Source organism: Oncorhynchus keta, chromosome 7 (assembly GCF_023373465.1).
Source record: "Oncorhynchus keta strain PuntledgeMale-10-30-2019 chromosome 7, Oket_V2, whole genome shotgun sequence".
Lineage (NCBI taxonomy): Eukaryota > Metazoa > Chordata > Actinopteri > Salmoniformes > Salmonidae > Oncorhynchus > Oncorhynchus keta.
In genome coordinates, this window is record NC_068427.1 from 45,632,857 (window position 1) to 45,648,497 (window position 15,641).

Consider the following 15,641-nt stretch of genomic DNA (forward strand, 5'->3'; position numbering starts at 1 on the left):
TCCCCATTCAAAAAATGTAGAACTAAGAATAGATATAGTCCTTGGTTCACTCCAGACTTGATTGCCCTTGACCAGCACAAAACATCCTGTGGCGTACTGCATTAGCATTGACAAGCCCCCGCAATATGCAAATTTTCAGCAAAGTTAAGAACCAATATCCCTAGTCAGTTAGGAAAGCAAAGGCTAGCTTTTTAAAACATAAATGTTCATCCTGTAGCACAATTTCCCAAAAGTTTTGGGACACTGTAAAGTCTAAGGAGAATAAGAGCACCTCCTCCCCGCTGCCCACTGCACTGAGGCTAGGAAACACTGTCACTACCGATAAATCCACGATAATCAAACATTTCAATAACCATTTTTCTGGACCCTCTCTTTCTAAAAATATCTGCCGCAATTGTTGCAACCCCTGTTTCTAGTCTGTTCAACCTCTCTGTCGTACCGTGTGAGATCCCTAAAGATTGGAAAGTTGCTGCGGTCATCCCCCTTTTCTAAGGGGGAGACATTCAAGACCCAAACTGTTATAGACCTAAATCCTACATAAGGGACTACGATGGCATTATCCGTATGGATGATGATGAGGATCTCCATATTGCAAATGTACGGTCCCTTACTAGGCATTTGTGAATGTTATTAAAATGGGCCCCAGGGCCGGATCTTCCGGGATCAAATAAAGTCTCTCGGACATTCGGTTTCCATTTATAACTTTTATTTTTTGGTAATTTTTCCTCTGTTCTGGAAACAGATGGTGACTGGCTGCTTATTGCAAGTGGGCAAAACATCACCAAAGTGACATGGCCATTTCTCCTAAATGGAAAAGACTTTGAAGATGAAACTCGGTGAGCACAGGTTTGGCCAAATGGGCTTTTGCCCAGAAACAAGATGGCGTCGAGGCCTCAACCCTTATTGATTTTATCTGGGAATAAAGGTCAAAAATTGTAATAAAGCACTAATTTGACTGCTTCACGTCAAAGTACATGAACCTACGGTGTTTGGAAAAAAAGAAACAGCCATTTATCTATGGTAATTTACGGGAAATATTTCAATGTCTGTTTCAATGTCTGTTCGTTGAGGGTTAAAGACATTTTTTGTTTTCCAAAAATGTTATAGATTCAGTTGCAGCGTGTTCAGACCATATAGAGTAGTGATGCTGGATGGGCAGGCAGGTGCGGGCAGCGAACGGTTGAAGAGCATGCATTTGGTTTTTCTTGCATTTAAGAGCAGTTGGAGGCCACGGAAGGAGAGTTGTATGGCATTGAAGCTCATCTGGAGGTTAGTTAAACACAGTGTTCAAAGAAGGGCAAGAGGTATACAGAATGGTGTCGTCTGCATAGAAGTGGAACAAAGAATCACCAACAGCAAGAGTGACATCATTGATGTATACAGAGAAGAGAGTCGGCCCGAGAATTGAACCCTGTGGCACCCCCACAGAGAGTGCCATAGGTCCGAACAACAGGCCCTCCGATTGTACATACTGAACTCTATTAGAGAAGTAGTTGGTGCACCAGGCGAGGCAATCATTTGAGAAACTAAGGCTGTTGAGTCTGCCAATAAGAATGTTGTGATGGACAGAGTCGAAAGCCTTAGCCAGGTTGATGACTACGGCTGCACAGTACTGTCTCTTATCGATGGTGGTTATGATATTGTTTAGGACCTTGAACTTGGCTGAGGTGCATGACCAGCTTTGAAACCATATTGCATAGTGGAGAAGGTACGGTGGAATTCGAAATGGTCGGTAATCTGTCTGTAAACTTGGCGTTTGAAGACCTTAGAAAGGCAGAGTAGAATAGATATAGGTCTGTAGCAGTTTGGGTCTAGAGTGTCTCCCCCTTTGAAGAGGGGGATGACTGCGGCAGCTTTCCAATCTATGGGAATCTCAGACGATACAGAAGTGAGGTTGAACAGGCTCGTAATAGGGGTTGCAACAATTTCGGCAGATAATTTTAGAAAGAGAGGGTACAGACTGTCAAGCCTGGCTGATTTGTAGGGTCCAGACTTTGAAGCTCTTTCAGAACATCAGCTATCTGGATTTTGGTAAAGGAGAAGTGGGGGGAGGGGTTGGGCGAGTTGCTGTGGGGAGCGCAGGGCTGTTGACTGGGGTAAGGGTAGCCAGGTGGAAAGCATGGCCAGACGTAGAAAAATGCTTCTTGAAATTCTCGATTATTGTGGATTTATCGGATGGTAACAGTGTTTCCTAGCCTCAGTGCAGTGGGCAGCTGGGAGGAGGGGCTCTTATTCTCCTTGGACTTTACAGTGTTCCAGAACTTTTTTGAGTTTGTGCTACAGGATGCAAATTTCTGTTTGAAAAAGCTACCCTTAGCTTTCCTAACTGCCTGTGTATATTTGTTCCTAACTTCCCTGAAAATGTGCATCTCACGGGGGCTGTTTGATGCTAATGCAGATCGCCACAGGATGTTTTTGTGCTGTTCAAGGGCAGTCAGGTCTGGAGAGAACCAAGAGCTATATCTGTTCCTTGTTCAACATTTTTTGAAGGGGGCATGCTTATTCAAGATGGCGAGGAAAGGCACTTTTAAAGAATAACCAGGCATCCTCTACTGACGGGATGAGGTCAATATCCTTCCAGGACACCCGGGAAGGCCTGCTTAGACACCCGGGAAGGCCTGATTAGAAAGGCCTCGCTCGCTGAACTGTTTTCGGGAGCGTTTGACAGTGATGAGGGGTGGTCGTTTGACCGCAGACCCATTACGGATGCAGGCAATGATCACTGAGATCTTGGGTGAAAACAGCAGAGGTATATTTGGAGGGCAAGTTGGTTAGGATGATATCTATGAGGGTGCCTGTGTTTTTGGATTTGGGGTCGTAACTGGTAGGTTCATTGATAATTTGTGTGAGATTGAGGTCATCAAGCTTAGATTGCAGGATGGCAGGGGTGTCAGAACGAGCTCTGAGGATAGATGGGGGGGGGGCAAATAATTTACATATGGTGTCCAGGGCACAGCTGGGGGCAGAGGGTGGTCTGTAGCAAGCGGCAACGGTGAGCGACTTGTTTCTGGAAAGATACATTTTTAAAAGTAGAAGCTCAAATTGTTTGGGTACAGACCTGAATAGTAAGACAGAACTCTACAGGCTATCTTTGCAGTAGATTGCAACACCGCCCACTTTGGCAGTTCTATCTTGTCTGACAATGCTATAGTTTGGGATGGAAAGCCAGGATTCAGCCACGGCTAAGACATCCGTGTTGGCAGAGTGTGCTAAAGCAGTGAATAAAGCAATCGTAAGGAGTAGGCTTCTAATGTTAACATGCATGAAACCAAGGCTTTTACAGTTACAGAAGTCAACAAATGAGAGCACATGGGGCGTAGGAGTGGAGCTAGGCACTGCAGGTCCTGGATTAACCTCTACATCACCAGAGGAATAGATGAGAAGTAGGATAAGGGTACGGCTAAAGGCTATTAGAACTGGACGACTAGCATGTTTGGAACAGAGAGTAAAAGGAGCGATAGCATAGATTCAAGGCATAATGTACAGACTAAGATAGAGTAGGAAGAGAGTGCGCTGGGTAATGAGTAATGATGAGAGAGATATAGTCTCTGGAGACGTTTATCCAGGTGATGTCATCGCATATGTGGGAGGTTGAACAACATTGTTGGTTATATCATATTGAGCAGGGTTAGAGGCTCTACAGTGAAATAAGACTGTAATCACTAACCAGAACAGTAATGGATAAGCCATATTGATATTAGGGAGAGGCATGCGTAGCCAAGTGATCGTATGGGTCCAGTGAGTGGTTGGGCTGGCTGGGGACACGACGATTCAGACAGTTAGCAGGCCGGGGCTAGCAAGCTAGCAGTTAGCAGGCCGGGGCTAGCAAGCTAGCAGTTAGCAGGCCAGGGGCTGATGGATCAGCTAACTGTCAAATATGCTCTAGATAGCTAGCAGGCCATCGTTAGCAGAATGGGCCTTCAGGGGACATCGCGCTTGAGGGGCCTGTTGGAATCCTCGGGCAGATTAGGTCGGTATTCCAGTCGTGATGGATCAGCGGGGTTCCGTGCCCCGTACCGGCAGTAGAAGGGGTCCGGATATTGTAGCCCAGGAGTGGGCTTCAGGAGTAGCCCAGGAGCCTTAGCCGAGAGATGGCCTAACATGGGCTAGCTCAAGGCTAATTGGTGATTTCTCCGGGACGGAAACGTTTGCCAGGAGTTGTCAACCTGGGTTGCGGTTAGCTAGCTGCGATGATCCTGATGAAAAGGTTTAGAGTTTGCGATAGGAATCCGGGGATATGGAGAGAATAATACGTCCGATATGCTCTGGATTGAAACGCGTTGTACGAACTGATGAGAGCTTTCCGAGCTAAAGGTTAGCTGATGACCGCAAGTAGTGGTTAGCTGACTGGTAGCCGGTAGCTAGTTAGCTGGCTGGCTTCAGTTGAGGGATTCCAATTCTGAGGTAAATAGAAATGCTTTAGAAAAAAACAGATCCACACCACATTGGGTGAGGCGGGTTGCAGACGAGTATTTTGAAGTTGAGGTTTAGGAAAACATTTTTTTTAAGTATGCACATTTAAATATATATATACATGGGACACGACAGGACAAAGACGTCTACCTGCTACACCATCTTGGATATTTGTGATATGGAGGTAAAGCATTTTAAGCAGCTAGGCTGGCTATCTGTTGATAAAAGAGTAGTATTAACTTAATTTGGTCTGGTCCACATAATTATCACATGCATTCCCCGGGTACCTATCCAAATATTTTTATTTTGTAAGAGATGTCCACCATCATAATTCCAGTCAGAGACTCTAATATTCACTCTTTTATATATAGGAGTGTATCTGGTAAGAACACATTTATATATTTACCATCGCTGTTGATTGGAACAATCTACCTTTTTTTTGTCTTTATCAATGTAATGTGTCTGTATCTATGTCATTCGGAAAGTATTCAGACCCCTTCCCCTTTTCCACATTTTGTTATGTTACAGCCTTATGCAAACATTTATTAAATACATTTTATCTACACACAATCTACAAACAATACCCCATAATGACAAAACAAAAACAGTTTTGTAAATAACAGAAATAACCTTATTTATTTATTTAGACCATTTGCTATGCGACTCGAAGTTGTGCTTAGGTGCATCCTGTTTATTGGTCATCCTTGAGATGTTTCTTCAACTTGATTGGAGTCCACCTGTGGTAAATTCAATTGATTGAACAGGATGCCAGAGCCATTGGACAGTTTATGTCAGAGCAAAAATCAAGCCATGAGGTTGAAAGAATTGTCCATAGAGCTCCGAGACAGGATTGTGTCGAGTACCAAAACATTTCTGCAGCACTGAAGGTCCCCAAGAACACAGTGGCCTCCATCATTATTTAATGGAAGAAGTTTGGAACTACCAAGACTCTTCCTAAAGCTGGCCGCCCGGCCAGACTGAGCAATCGGGGGAGAAGGGCCTTGGTCAAGGAGGTGACCTAAAACCCGATGGTCACTGACAGAGCTCCAGAGTTTCTCTTTGGAGATGGGACAACTATCTCAGCAGCACTCCTCCAATCAGGCCTTTATGGTAGAATGGCCCGATGGAAGCAACTCCTCAGTAAAAGGCACATGACAACCTGGTTGGAGTTTGCCAAAAAGCACCTAACGGACTCTCAGACCATGAGATACAAGATTCTCTCGTCTGAAGAAACCAAGATTGAACTCTTTGGCCTGATTGTCAAGAGTCACGTCTGGAGGAAACCTGGCACCATCCCTATGATGACGCATGGTGGTGGCAGCATCATGCTGTGGGATGTTTTCAGCAGCAGGGACTGGGAGACTAGTCAGGATCGAGGGAAAGATGAACTAAGCAAAGTATAGAGATCCTTGATGAAAACCTGCTCCATAACACTAAGGATCTCAGACTGGGGCGAAGGTTCGCCTTCCAACAGGACAATGACCCTATGCACACAGCCAAGACAATGCAGGAGTGGCTTCAGGACAAGTCTCTGAATGTCCTTGAGTCCGGAATTTAACCTGATTGAACATCTCTGGACAGACCTTAAAATGAGTGTGCAGAGATGCTTCCCATTCAACCTGACAGAGCTTAACAGGATCTGCAGAGAATGGGAGAAACAAGCTTGTAGCGTCAGGTCCAAGAAGACTCAAGGCTGTAATCGCTGACAAAGGTGTTTCAACACAACACTGAGTAAAGGGTCTGAATATTTATCTCAATGTGATATTTAAGTTGTTTGTTTTTAATACTGTACATTTGCAAAAATTCAGAAACCTGTTTTTGCTTTGTCATTAGGGGGTATTGTGTCATCTTCACAGATGAAAGCAGGTTCACAAGGAGCACATGTGACAGACGTGACAGAGTCTGGAGACGCCGTGGAGAACGTTCTGCTGCCTGCGACATCCTCCAGCATGACCGGTTTGGCGGTGGGTCAGTCATGGTGTGGGGTGGCATTCCTTTGAGGGGCCGCACAGCCCTCCATGTACTCGCCAGAGGTAGCCTGACTGCCATTAGGTACCGAGATGAGATCCTCAGACCCCTTGTGAGACCATATGCTGGTGCGGTTGGCCCTGGGTTCCTCCTAATGCAAGACAATGCTAGACCTCATGTGGCTGGAGTGTGTCAAGAGTTCCTGCAAGAGGAAGGCATTGATGCTATGGACTGGTCCGCCCGTTCCCCAGACCTGAATCCAATTGAGCACATCTGGGACATCATGTCTCGCCTCATCCACCAACTCCACGTTGCACCACAGACTGTCCAGGAGTTGGCAGATGCTTTAGTCCAGGTCTGGGAGGAGATCCCTCAGGAGACCATCCGCCACCTCATCAGGAGCATGCCCAGGCGTTGTAGGGAGGTCATACAGGCACGTGGAGGCTATACACACTACTGAGCCTCATTTTGACTTGTTTTATGGACATTAAATCAAAGTTGGATCAGCCTGTAGTGTGGTTTTCACTTTAATTTTGAGTGTGACTCCAAATCCAGACCTCCATGGGTTAATACATTTGATTTCCATTGATCATTTTTGTGTAATTTTATTGTCAGCACATTCAACTATGTAAAGAAAAGTATTTAATAAGAATATTTCATTCATTCAGATCGAGGATGTGTTATTTTAGTGTTCCCTTTACCTTTTTGAGCAGTGTATTTTGTGTGTGTGTGTGTGTGTGTGTGTGTGTGTGTGTGTGTGTGTGTGTGTGTGTGTGTGTGTGTGTGTGTGTGTGTGTGTGTGTGTGTGTGTGTGTGTGTGTGTGTGGTGTGTATGGGGAGGGGAGTGGCTGTCAGTAGCTCAGGGATAAATAGAGAGGCAGAGCTCAGAATTTGTCAGAAGGCGGACCTGACAGGGTCACACACAGGACCAAGCAGGAGCAGGAGATCAGCATTTTTACCTTTAATTACAAATGGAGAAGCATGAAGATGTTCAATACTGTTTTCAAGACAGAAACTCTTCTTGCAGAAAGGCTTTGCTATCGACATCTATCTACATAACACTGTACATCTTCTGCTCATTGATTTCAGCAGTTACAGTATTTTTGAACATACTGGTGATCATCTCCATCTCTCACTTCAAGCAGCTCCACACTCCAACCAACCTGCTCATCCTCTCTCTGGCTGTGTCAGATCTCCTGGTGGGACTGATTGTGATACCAGCAACGACTGTAGCAATAATGGAACCATGCTGGGGTTTTGGGGAATATTTCTGTGTGTTTGAATTCTACATCGCTTATTTATGTACTTCTTTATCTCTGGGCAATTTGGTCTTGATTTCTATTGACCGCTATGTTGCTGTGTGTGATCCCTTATTGTACCACTCTAAAATAACAATAGCAAGAATAATGTGTTGTATATCCATTTCCTGGTGTTGTTGTATCATATACGATGCTGCTATTATAAAAATATTTGTAAATGTACAGGTATCCAGTAGATGTTTGAAAGAATGTTTTATTGTGAAAGGGTTAAATTGGGTTAATATAATTGGCCTTGTATTTACAATGGCTGTTCCATGCTCTATTATTTTAACACTTTATATGAAAATCTTTGTGGTGGCCAGATCACAGGCCAGAAAGGTATTTTCAAAAGAGGCTGCCTGTGTGTTTGGTGTTAAAACTGTACGGGCAAATAAGTCTGAGAGAAAAGCAACAAAAACCCTAGCAATTGTTGTTTTCAACTATCTCATTTGTTGGATTCCATCTCTATTTCCTTTTGTTTTTTCCTTTTATTTTAGTGACAATTTGATATCATTTATCATCAGCTTTCTGCCACTTGTTAATTCCTTAATTAATCCAATAATTTATGCTTTCTTTTATCCATGGTTCAAAGTGACATGTAGACATATTTTAACTCTGAAGTTAAGGAGTTCATAGTTCCTATGTTTCTATTCCTAAATTGGACCAACAAATTGTTATACTGTTTTGTTTTAATTGCTTCTTTCAAATAACAATACACTGATATTACTTATCTTAGTGTTGTCATCATCGATACATGTGGTGTTGATAAAGAATGATTTAGCTGGACTGGATTATAAATACTTGGAGAAGGCATAAACTTGTTTTATAAAATACATTGTTGTCATATTGGGTTGTATATTCAAAATACCTAAGTCTGTGCTTGTTCCATGTTATATAATGTGGACACCAGGAAGAGGACAGCAGGAATATTAGCTAATGCTTTTGCAGTGGCTAATGGGGATCCTAATAAACACCACAATTATAAATAGTATGTAAGTATTCTAAAAGTACATTCTGATGATGTCATGAGGCATTCTAGATTTTGTTTAACATCTCCATTTAGTGGCTCAATTGGGACACAATGACGTCATCAAGTGTAGAAAAGTTTAAATATACAATACTGCATGATGTCATATTGTAACGGCTGTTGTCGGTGTAAGAAGGAGAGGACCAAAGTGCAGAGTGGTTAGTGTTCATCTTATTTAATAAAAATCAAAAACAACAAAGAAACAGTTCTGTCTGGTATAGAAACACACAAAGAATGAAAACAACCACCCACAAAACACAAATGAAAACAGGCTACCTAAATATGGTTCTCAATCAGGGACAATGATAGACAGCTGCCTCTGATTGAGAACCATATCAGGCCAAACACAGAAATAGAAAATCATAGAAAAACTAACATAGACAACCCACCCAACTCACGCCCTGACCATACTAAAACAAAGACAAAACAAAGGAACTAAGGTCAGAATGTGACACATATAACGTCCAGGTCTAACTCAATGGTGTATTGTGTAAGTACTTGATGATAAAATATAAGAATATGCAATTATGGGTAACACTTTATAATGTTGTGGAGTAATAAATCATTACTCCCACATTTGTTAAATGTTAGTCAGCTAGTTATTCTCACATTTATAAATTACTTCTATATGCATTAATGATTCAACACAACAGCGCAGGAGACCACAACAGATACTTCAACCTCAACATACTGGGTATTAACACTACCACTACTCTCACTACCACAACTCTCACTATATCACTTCTACCAGGTCAGGGGTCACACCAGAACAGCTCTCTCAGATGTTGTTTCGTGTGAATAAATATAGAAATTGTAAATAGTAAATAGTTCCCACATTAGTTTTAGTAAGCTAGTTATTCACACATTTATTAATCACTTTTAAATGATTCATAAGATCATTTTAAAAGATGTTTAATAAATGTATTTTTGAACCATTTACTAATCATTAGTAAAGTAGTTTTGCAGTCCCTGATCTAAAGGGAGGACTATTCATACTTTCTTAATACTTTATAAATGTTTTGAACAGTGACCAGTGTAATTTATCACAAGAAGTTGGACATGCTATTGGTAGACATCCCAGCAATACCTGATGCTCCTTAATAAGGTCTCAAAAGGACCTAGAACATATCAATGGTTAAACAATAAGCACACAACACAGAGGATGTTAAAGGAAATATATTGAACATTTTATTCCAAAACAGTCACTCTGTTGTAATAGTGTGCTGAAGGAAGTAACGTGTTTGTCTGAAAATGATGATATTCGTGTTTGTTGGCAGTGACTTGCAAAACCCAAGGTGTGGATTGCTGTCACTCATAAGAGCAGTTCATAGACTGCTTACAGGGTAATAGAACCAATATCTACATACATCATTTAATTGAACATTATGTTTAAAGGGTTACTACCTTTAATACACTACAACTGAAGGTGTCCAAATACTTATGACTTAATCAAATGGGGGTGGGGTACAATATACATAAGGTGTTTACTTATGTATAAAAATATGTATAAAAATAACTAAAAAGTGACATTCTATGATGTCGCCTCATATGAAAGATTTGATTTCAAACACAAAATGCTGGAGTAAAAAGCCAACTTTAAAAACAATTTTACTGCAGAGTTTTACACCCCAATGGACACACGCTGGTTAAATCAACATTGTTTAACCAACATGGAGTTGACATTGAATTGACATCTGCACCCATTGGGCAGAGATTGCTACATTTTTCTCATCCATTGACACACAACACCCCATAATGACAAACATGTTTTTAGACATTTTTGTAAATATATTGCAAATTAAATTAAATACAGAAATATCTCATATACATAAGGGTCCAATTTTAAATTACATGCAGTTTATAAAGGATTATTTTAAACACTGCATAAATCTGTCACAAATCATCTATAACCGTATGCCAACTTCTATAAAAGGTTCATGAATGTGACTTAACTGTGTGACATAGGCATTAATGTCAAATGTGATATAACTAACTAGGCCAAATATAACATAAACCTGTGCTTTATAAAGGGTGACATAAGTAATTCTTAATAAAGGATTTATGAATCATATTAAATTGAGGCATCACAAAGCATTTATAACCTTGTCATGCATCTTGGTAGAACATTGCAATGCCAGATAGTGGGTTCGGTTGCCGGTATTGTAACGACGTTCGTCTGTTGTAAGAAGAGAGTCAGACCGAAATGCAGCGTGTAGGTTACTCATGACTTTAATGAAAGTAAACGGTACATGAAATAACTGAAATACGAAAACAACAAACGGAACGTGAAACCTATTACAGCCTATCTGGTGAACACTACACAGAGACAGGAACAAACACCCACAAAATACAAAGCGCACTCAGGCTACCTAAATACGGTTCCCAATCCGAGACAACAAGAATCACCTGACTCCAATTGAGAATCGCCTTAGGCAGCCAAGCCTAACTAGACACACCCCTAATCATACACAATCCCAATTAATACAAACCCCAATACGAAACACAAAATATAAACCCATGTCACACCCTGGCCTACCCAAACATATACCAAAAACACAAAATACAATGACCAAGGCGTGACAGGTATTACCCATACGTAAAAATGTTTGCACGCATGACTGTAAGATGTTTTGGACAAAAGCATCTGCTAAATTTGATATATTATATTACTCTAAAAAAAACATTTATAGGATGGCCCAACCGCTTTCCCTCTTGGTTACATAGACAATATTATACCTGACCTCAACTTTTCTGACCTCAAATAGAAAAACAACTAAATTGGATTTTCTGTGTTCCTTTTCTGGGGGATTTACCATCACTAAATGGACAGGCTGAAATCAACACCAACGAGTGGTGGAGAGGAACCACAGCTCGGCCATCCCGAGTTCAACGAGCCAGTCAATTGGGCTTTTCTGCAGTATATTAGAGCATGTCCAAATGCCCATTGAAATACATTCCAAATGGACAATGTTCAAGTGTACACTTCCAATGTATTTAATGAGGGATTTAACATCACCAAATGATCAGGCTGAAATCAACACCAATGAGCGATTGGACAGTGTCTTCTGCAAGTTGACTGTGTCCATTGCCAATGTATATCCATAAGGACTTCCTACTACGAAATGGACATACTGAGTCAACATCAAAGAGAAATTCTTACTTCCAATGGCTTCCTATGATCAAACACGACAAATAGACCTTCTAGTTGATTCAGGGCTTGACATAGGCTTTAACATGATTCAGGGCTTTGACATGATTCAGGGCTTGATACATATAATTTGGTCAGTATAAATGCCATTTGGACATTTCGTATGCCATTTGGACATGGTTCATTGACTTTCGGGTTCGGAAGCCAACTTCCTATGATCATATATTTCAAATGGACAAAACTTATTATTATTATTATTATTACATGAACCTTACGGACAAACTCAATAAAATAACACAAACGTATATCCATACTGTTACTACATATGTATAATCGACAAAAACATTGAAAACATTTCGAAAAACTGTCCAAAAACTCACTTTTTATGAGGTTTTAAAATTTCACCCTTGGGACCTGACTTTGTGACCATTTCCCACATGAAAATCTACAGTGGAGCGCGCTCGACCCCTATGGAATTGTTGGTTTATTATACTTGGCATTTGTAATGTTCAAGTTGCAATATGGTTTTGATGAACTGCCGTCAATTTGAGTGGGATTTGCGATTGTGTTTATGTTTTGCCCAATGCCAATAAGTTGCTATTAATTTTTGTCCATTTCATGGAGGTCTTCCCTTACTTGCCCCCCATCTATCTTCTGAGCTCGTGCCGCTAGGTGACCTAAACTGGGACATGCTTAACACCCCGGCCATCCTACAATCTAAGCTTGATGCCCTCAATTTCACACAAATTATCAATGAACCTACCAGGTACAACCCCAAATCCGTAAACACGGGCACCCTCATAGATATCATCCTAACCACCTCGCCCTCCAAATACACCTCTGCTGTTTTCAACCAAGATCTCATCGATCACTGCCTCACTGCCTGCATTCGTAATGACTCTGCAGTCAAACGACCACCCCTCATCTCTGTCAGACGCTCCCTAAAACACTTCAGCGAACAGGGCTTTCTAATCGACCTGGCAGGGGTATCCTGGAATGACATTGACCTCATCCTGTCAGTAGATCATGCCCGGTTAATCTTTAAAAGTGCCTTCCTCACCATCTTAAATAAGCATGCTCCATTCAAAAAATGTAGAACCAGGAACATATATAGCCTTTGGTTCACTCCAGACCTGTCTGACCTTGAACAGGACAAAAACATTCCGTGGCGTTCTGCATTAGCATCGAATAGCCCAGGTGATATGCAACTTTTCAGGGAAGTTAGGAACCAATATAAACAGGCAGTTAGGAAAGCTAAGGCTAGCTTTTACAAACAGAAATTTGCATCCTGTTGTACAAACCCCCAAAAGTTCTGGAACACTGTAAAGTCCATGGAATATAAGAGCACCTCCTCCCAGCTGCCCACTGCATTCAGGCTAGGAAACACTGCCACTACCGATAAATCCACAATAATTGATATTGTCAAGAAGCATTTTTCTACGGCTGGCTATGCTTTCCACCTGGCTACCCCTACCCCGGGTCAACAGCCCTGCGCTCCCCACAACAACTCACCAAACCTCCCCCACTTCTCCTTCACCCAAATCCAGATAGCTGATGTTCTGAAAGAGCTGCAAAATCTGGACCCCTACAAATCAGCCAGGCTAGACAGTCTGTACCCTCTCTTTCTAAAATGATCCATCAAAATTGTTGCAACCCCTATTACTAGCCGGTTCAACCTCTCTGTCGTACCGTGTGAGATCCCTAAAGATTGGAAAGCTGCTGCGGTCATCCCCCTTTTCTAAGGGGGAGACATTCAAGACCCAAACTGTTATAGACCTAAATCCTACATAAGGGTCTCCGATGGCATTACCCGTATGAATGATGGGGATCTCCGTATTGCAAATGTACGGTCCCTTACTAGACATCTGTGAATGTTATTAAAATGGGCCCCAGGGCCGGATCTTCCGGGAAGTCATCAAATAAATTCTCTCGGACATTCGGTTTCCATTTATAACTTTTATTTTTTGGTAATTTTTCCTCTGTTCTGGAAACAGATGGTGACTGGCTGCTTATTGCAAATGGGCAAAACATCACCAAAGTGACATGGCCATTTCTCCTAAATGGAAAAGACTTTGAAGATGAAACTCGGTGAGCACAGGTTTGGCCAAATGGGCTTTTAGCCCAGAAACAAGATGGCGTCGAGGCCTCAACCCTTATTGATTTTATCTGGGAATAAAGGTCAAAAATGGTAATAAAACACTAATTTGACTGCTTCACGTCAAAGTACATGAACCTACGGTGTATGGAAAAAAATAACCAGCCATTTATCTATGGTAATTTACGGGAAATATTTCAATGTCTGTTTCAATGTCTGTTCGTTGAGGGTTAAAGACATTTTTTGCATCCAATTTATTGAGTAGGGTATTGGAGGCTATTTTGTAAATGACATCGTCGAGGATCGAGAGGATGGTCAGTTTTACAAGGGTATGTTTGGCAGCATTAGTGAAGGATGCTTTGTTGCGGAATAGGAAGCCAATTCTAGATTTAACTTTGGATTGGAGATGTTTGATGTGAGTCTGGAAGGAGAGTTTAGTCTAACCAGACACCTAGGTATTTATAGTTGTCCACATATTCTAATTCAGAACCGTCCAGAGTAGTGATGCTGGATGGGCAGGCAGGTGCAGGCAGCAATCATTTGAAGAGTATGGATTTAAATGTACTTGTATTTAAGAGAAGTTGGAGGCCACGGAAGTAGAGTTGTATGGCATTGAGGCTCGTCTAGAGGGTTGTTAAAAAATGAGCGAGCTACATGACATTGAGATGACAGGCCCTGCATGCCCCCAGGTACCCTCATTTGTTGACTTCTGTGATCGAAAAAGTCTTGGTTTTATGCATGTCAACATCAGAAGCCTCCTCCCTAAGTTTGTTTTACTCACTGCTTTAGCACACTCTGCTAACCCTGATGTCCTTGCCGTGTCTGAATCCTGGCTCAGGAAGGCCACCAAAAATTCAGAGATTTCCATACCCAACTATAACATCTTCCGTCAAGATAGAACTGCCAAAGGGGGCGGAGTCGCAGTCTACTGCAGAGATAGCCTGCAAAGTAATGTCATACTTTCCAGGTCCATACCCAAACAGTTTGAACTACTAATTTTGAAAATTACTCTCTCCAGAAACAAGTCTATCACTGTTGCCGCCTGCTACCGACCCCCGTCAGCTCCCAGCTGCGCCCTGGACACCATTTGTGAATTGATCGCCCCTCATCTAGCTTCAGAGTTTGTTCTGTTAGGTGACCTAAACTGGGATATGCTTAACACCCCGGCAGTCCTACAATCTAAGCTAGATGCCCTCAATCTCACTCAAATCATCAAGGAACCCACCAGGTACAACCCTAACTCTGTAAACAAGGGCACCCTCATAGACGTCATCCTGACCAACTGGCCCTCCAAATATACCTCCTCTGTCTTCAACCAGGATCTCAGCGATCACTGCCTCATCGCCTGTATCCGCCACGGAGCCGCAGTCAAACGACCACCCTCATCACTGTCAAACGCTCCCTAAAACACTTCTGTGAGCAGGCCTTTCTAATCGACCTGGCCCGTGTATCCTGGAAGGACATTGACCTCATCCCATCAGTTGAGGATGCCTGGTCATTCTTTAAAAGTAACTTCCTCACCATTTTAGATAAGCATGCTCCGTTCAAAAATGCAGAACCAAGAACAGATACAGCCCTTGGTTCACTCCAGACCTGACTGCCCTCGACCAGCACAAAAACATCCTGTGGCGGACTGCAATAGCATCGAATAGCCCCCGTGATATGCAACTGTTCAGGGAAGTCAGGAACCAA

General features: G+C 42.1%; 1 protein-coding gene across 1 annotated transcript; it reads left to right on the forward strand.

Annotated features, from left to right (window-relative positions):
- Positions 1-7,213: 7,213 nt before the first annotated feature.
- On the forward strand, positions 7,214-8,512 carry LOC118386400 (trace amine-associated receptor 13c-like). Its single transcript, XM_035774131.2, has one exon. The coding sequence runs from the start codon at positions 7,353-7,355 to the stop codon at positions 8,313-8,315; it is 963 nt and encodes a 320-aa protein (XP_035630024.2). The 5' UTR covers positions 7,214-7,352; the 3' UTR covers positions 8,316-8,512.
- The last annotated feature ends 7,129 nt before the right edge of the window (positions 8,513-15,641 follow it).

What these genes read in the sequence shown, in the direction of transcription:
- LOC118386400 (XM_035774131.2), top strand. Translation starts at nt 7,353, where the DNA reads ATGGAGAAGCATGAAGATGTTCAATACTGTTTTCAAGACAGAAACTCT.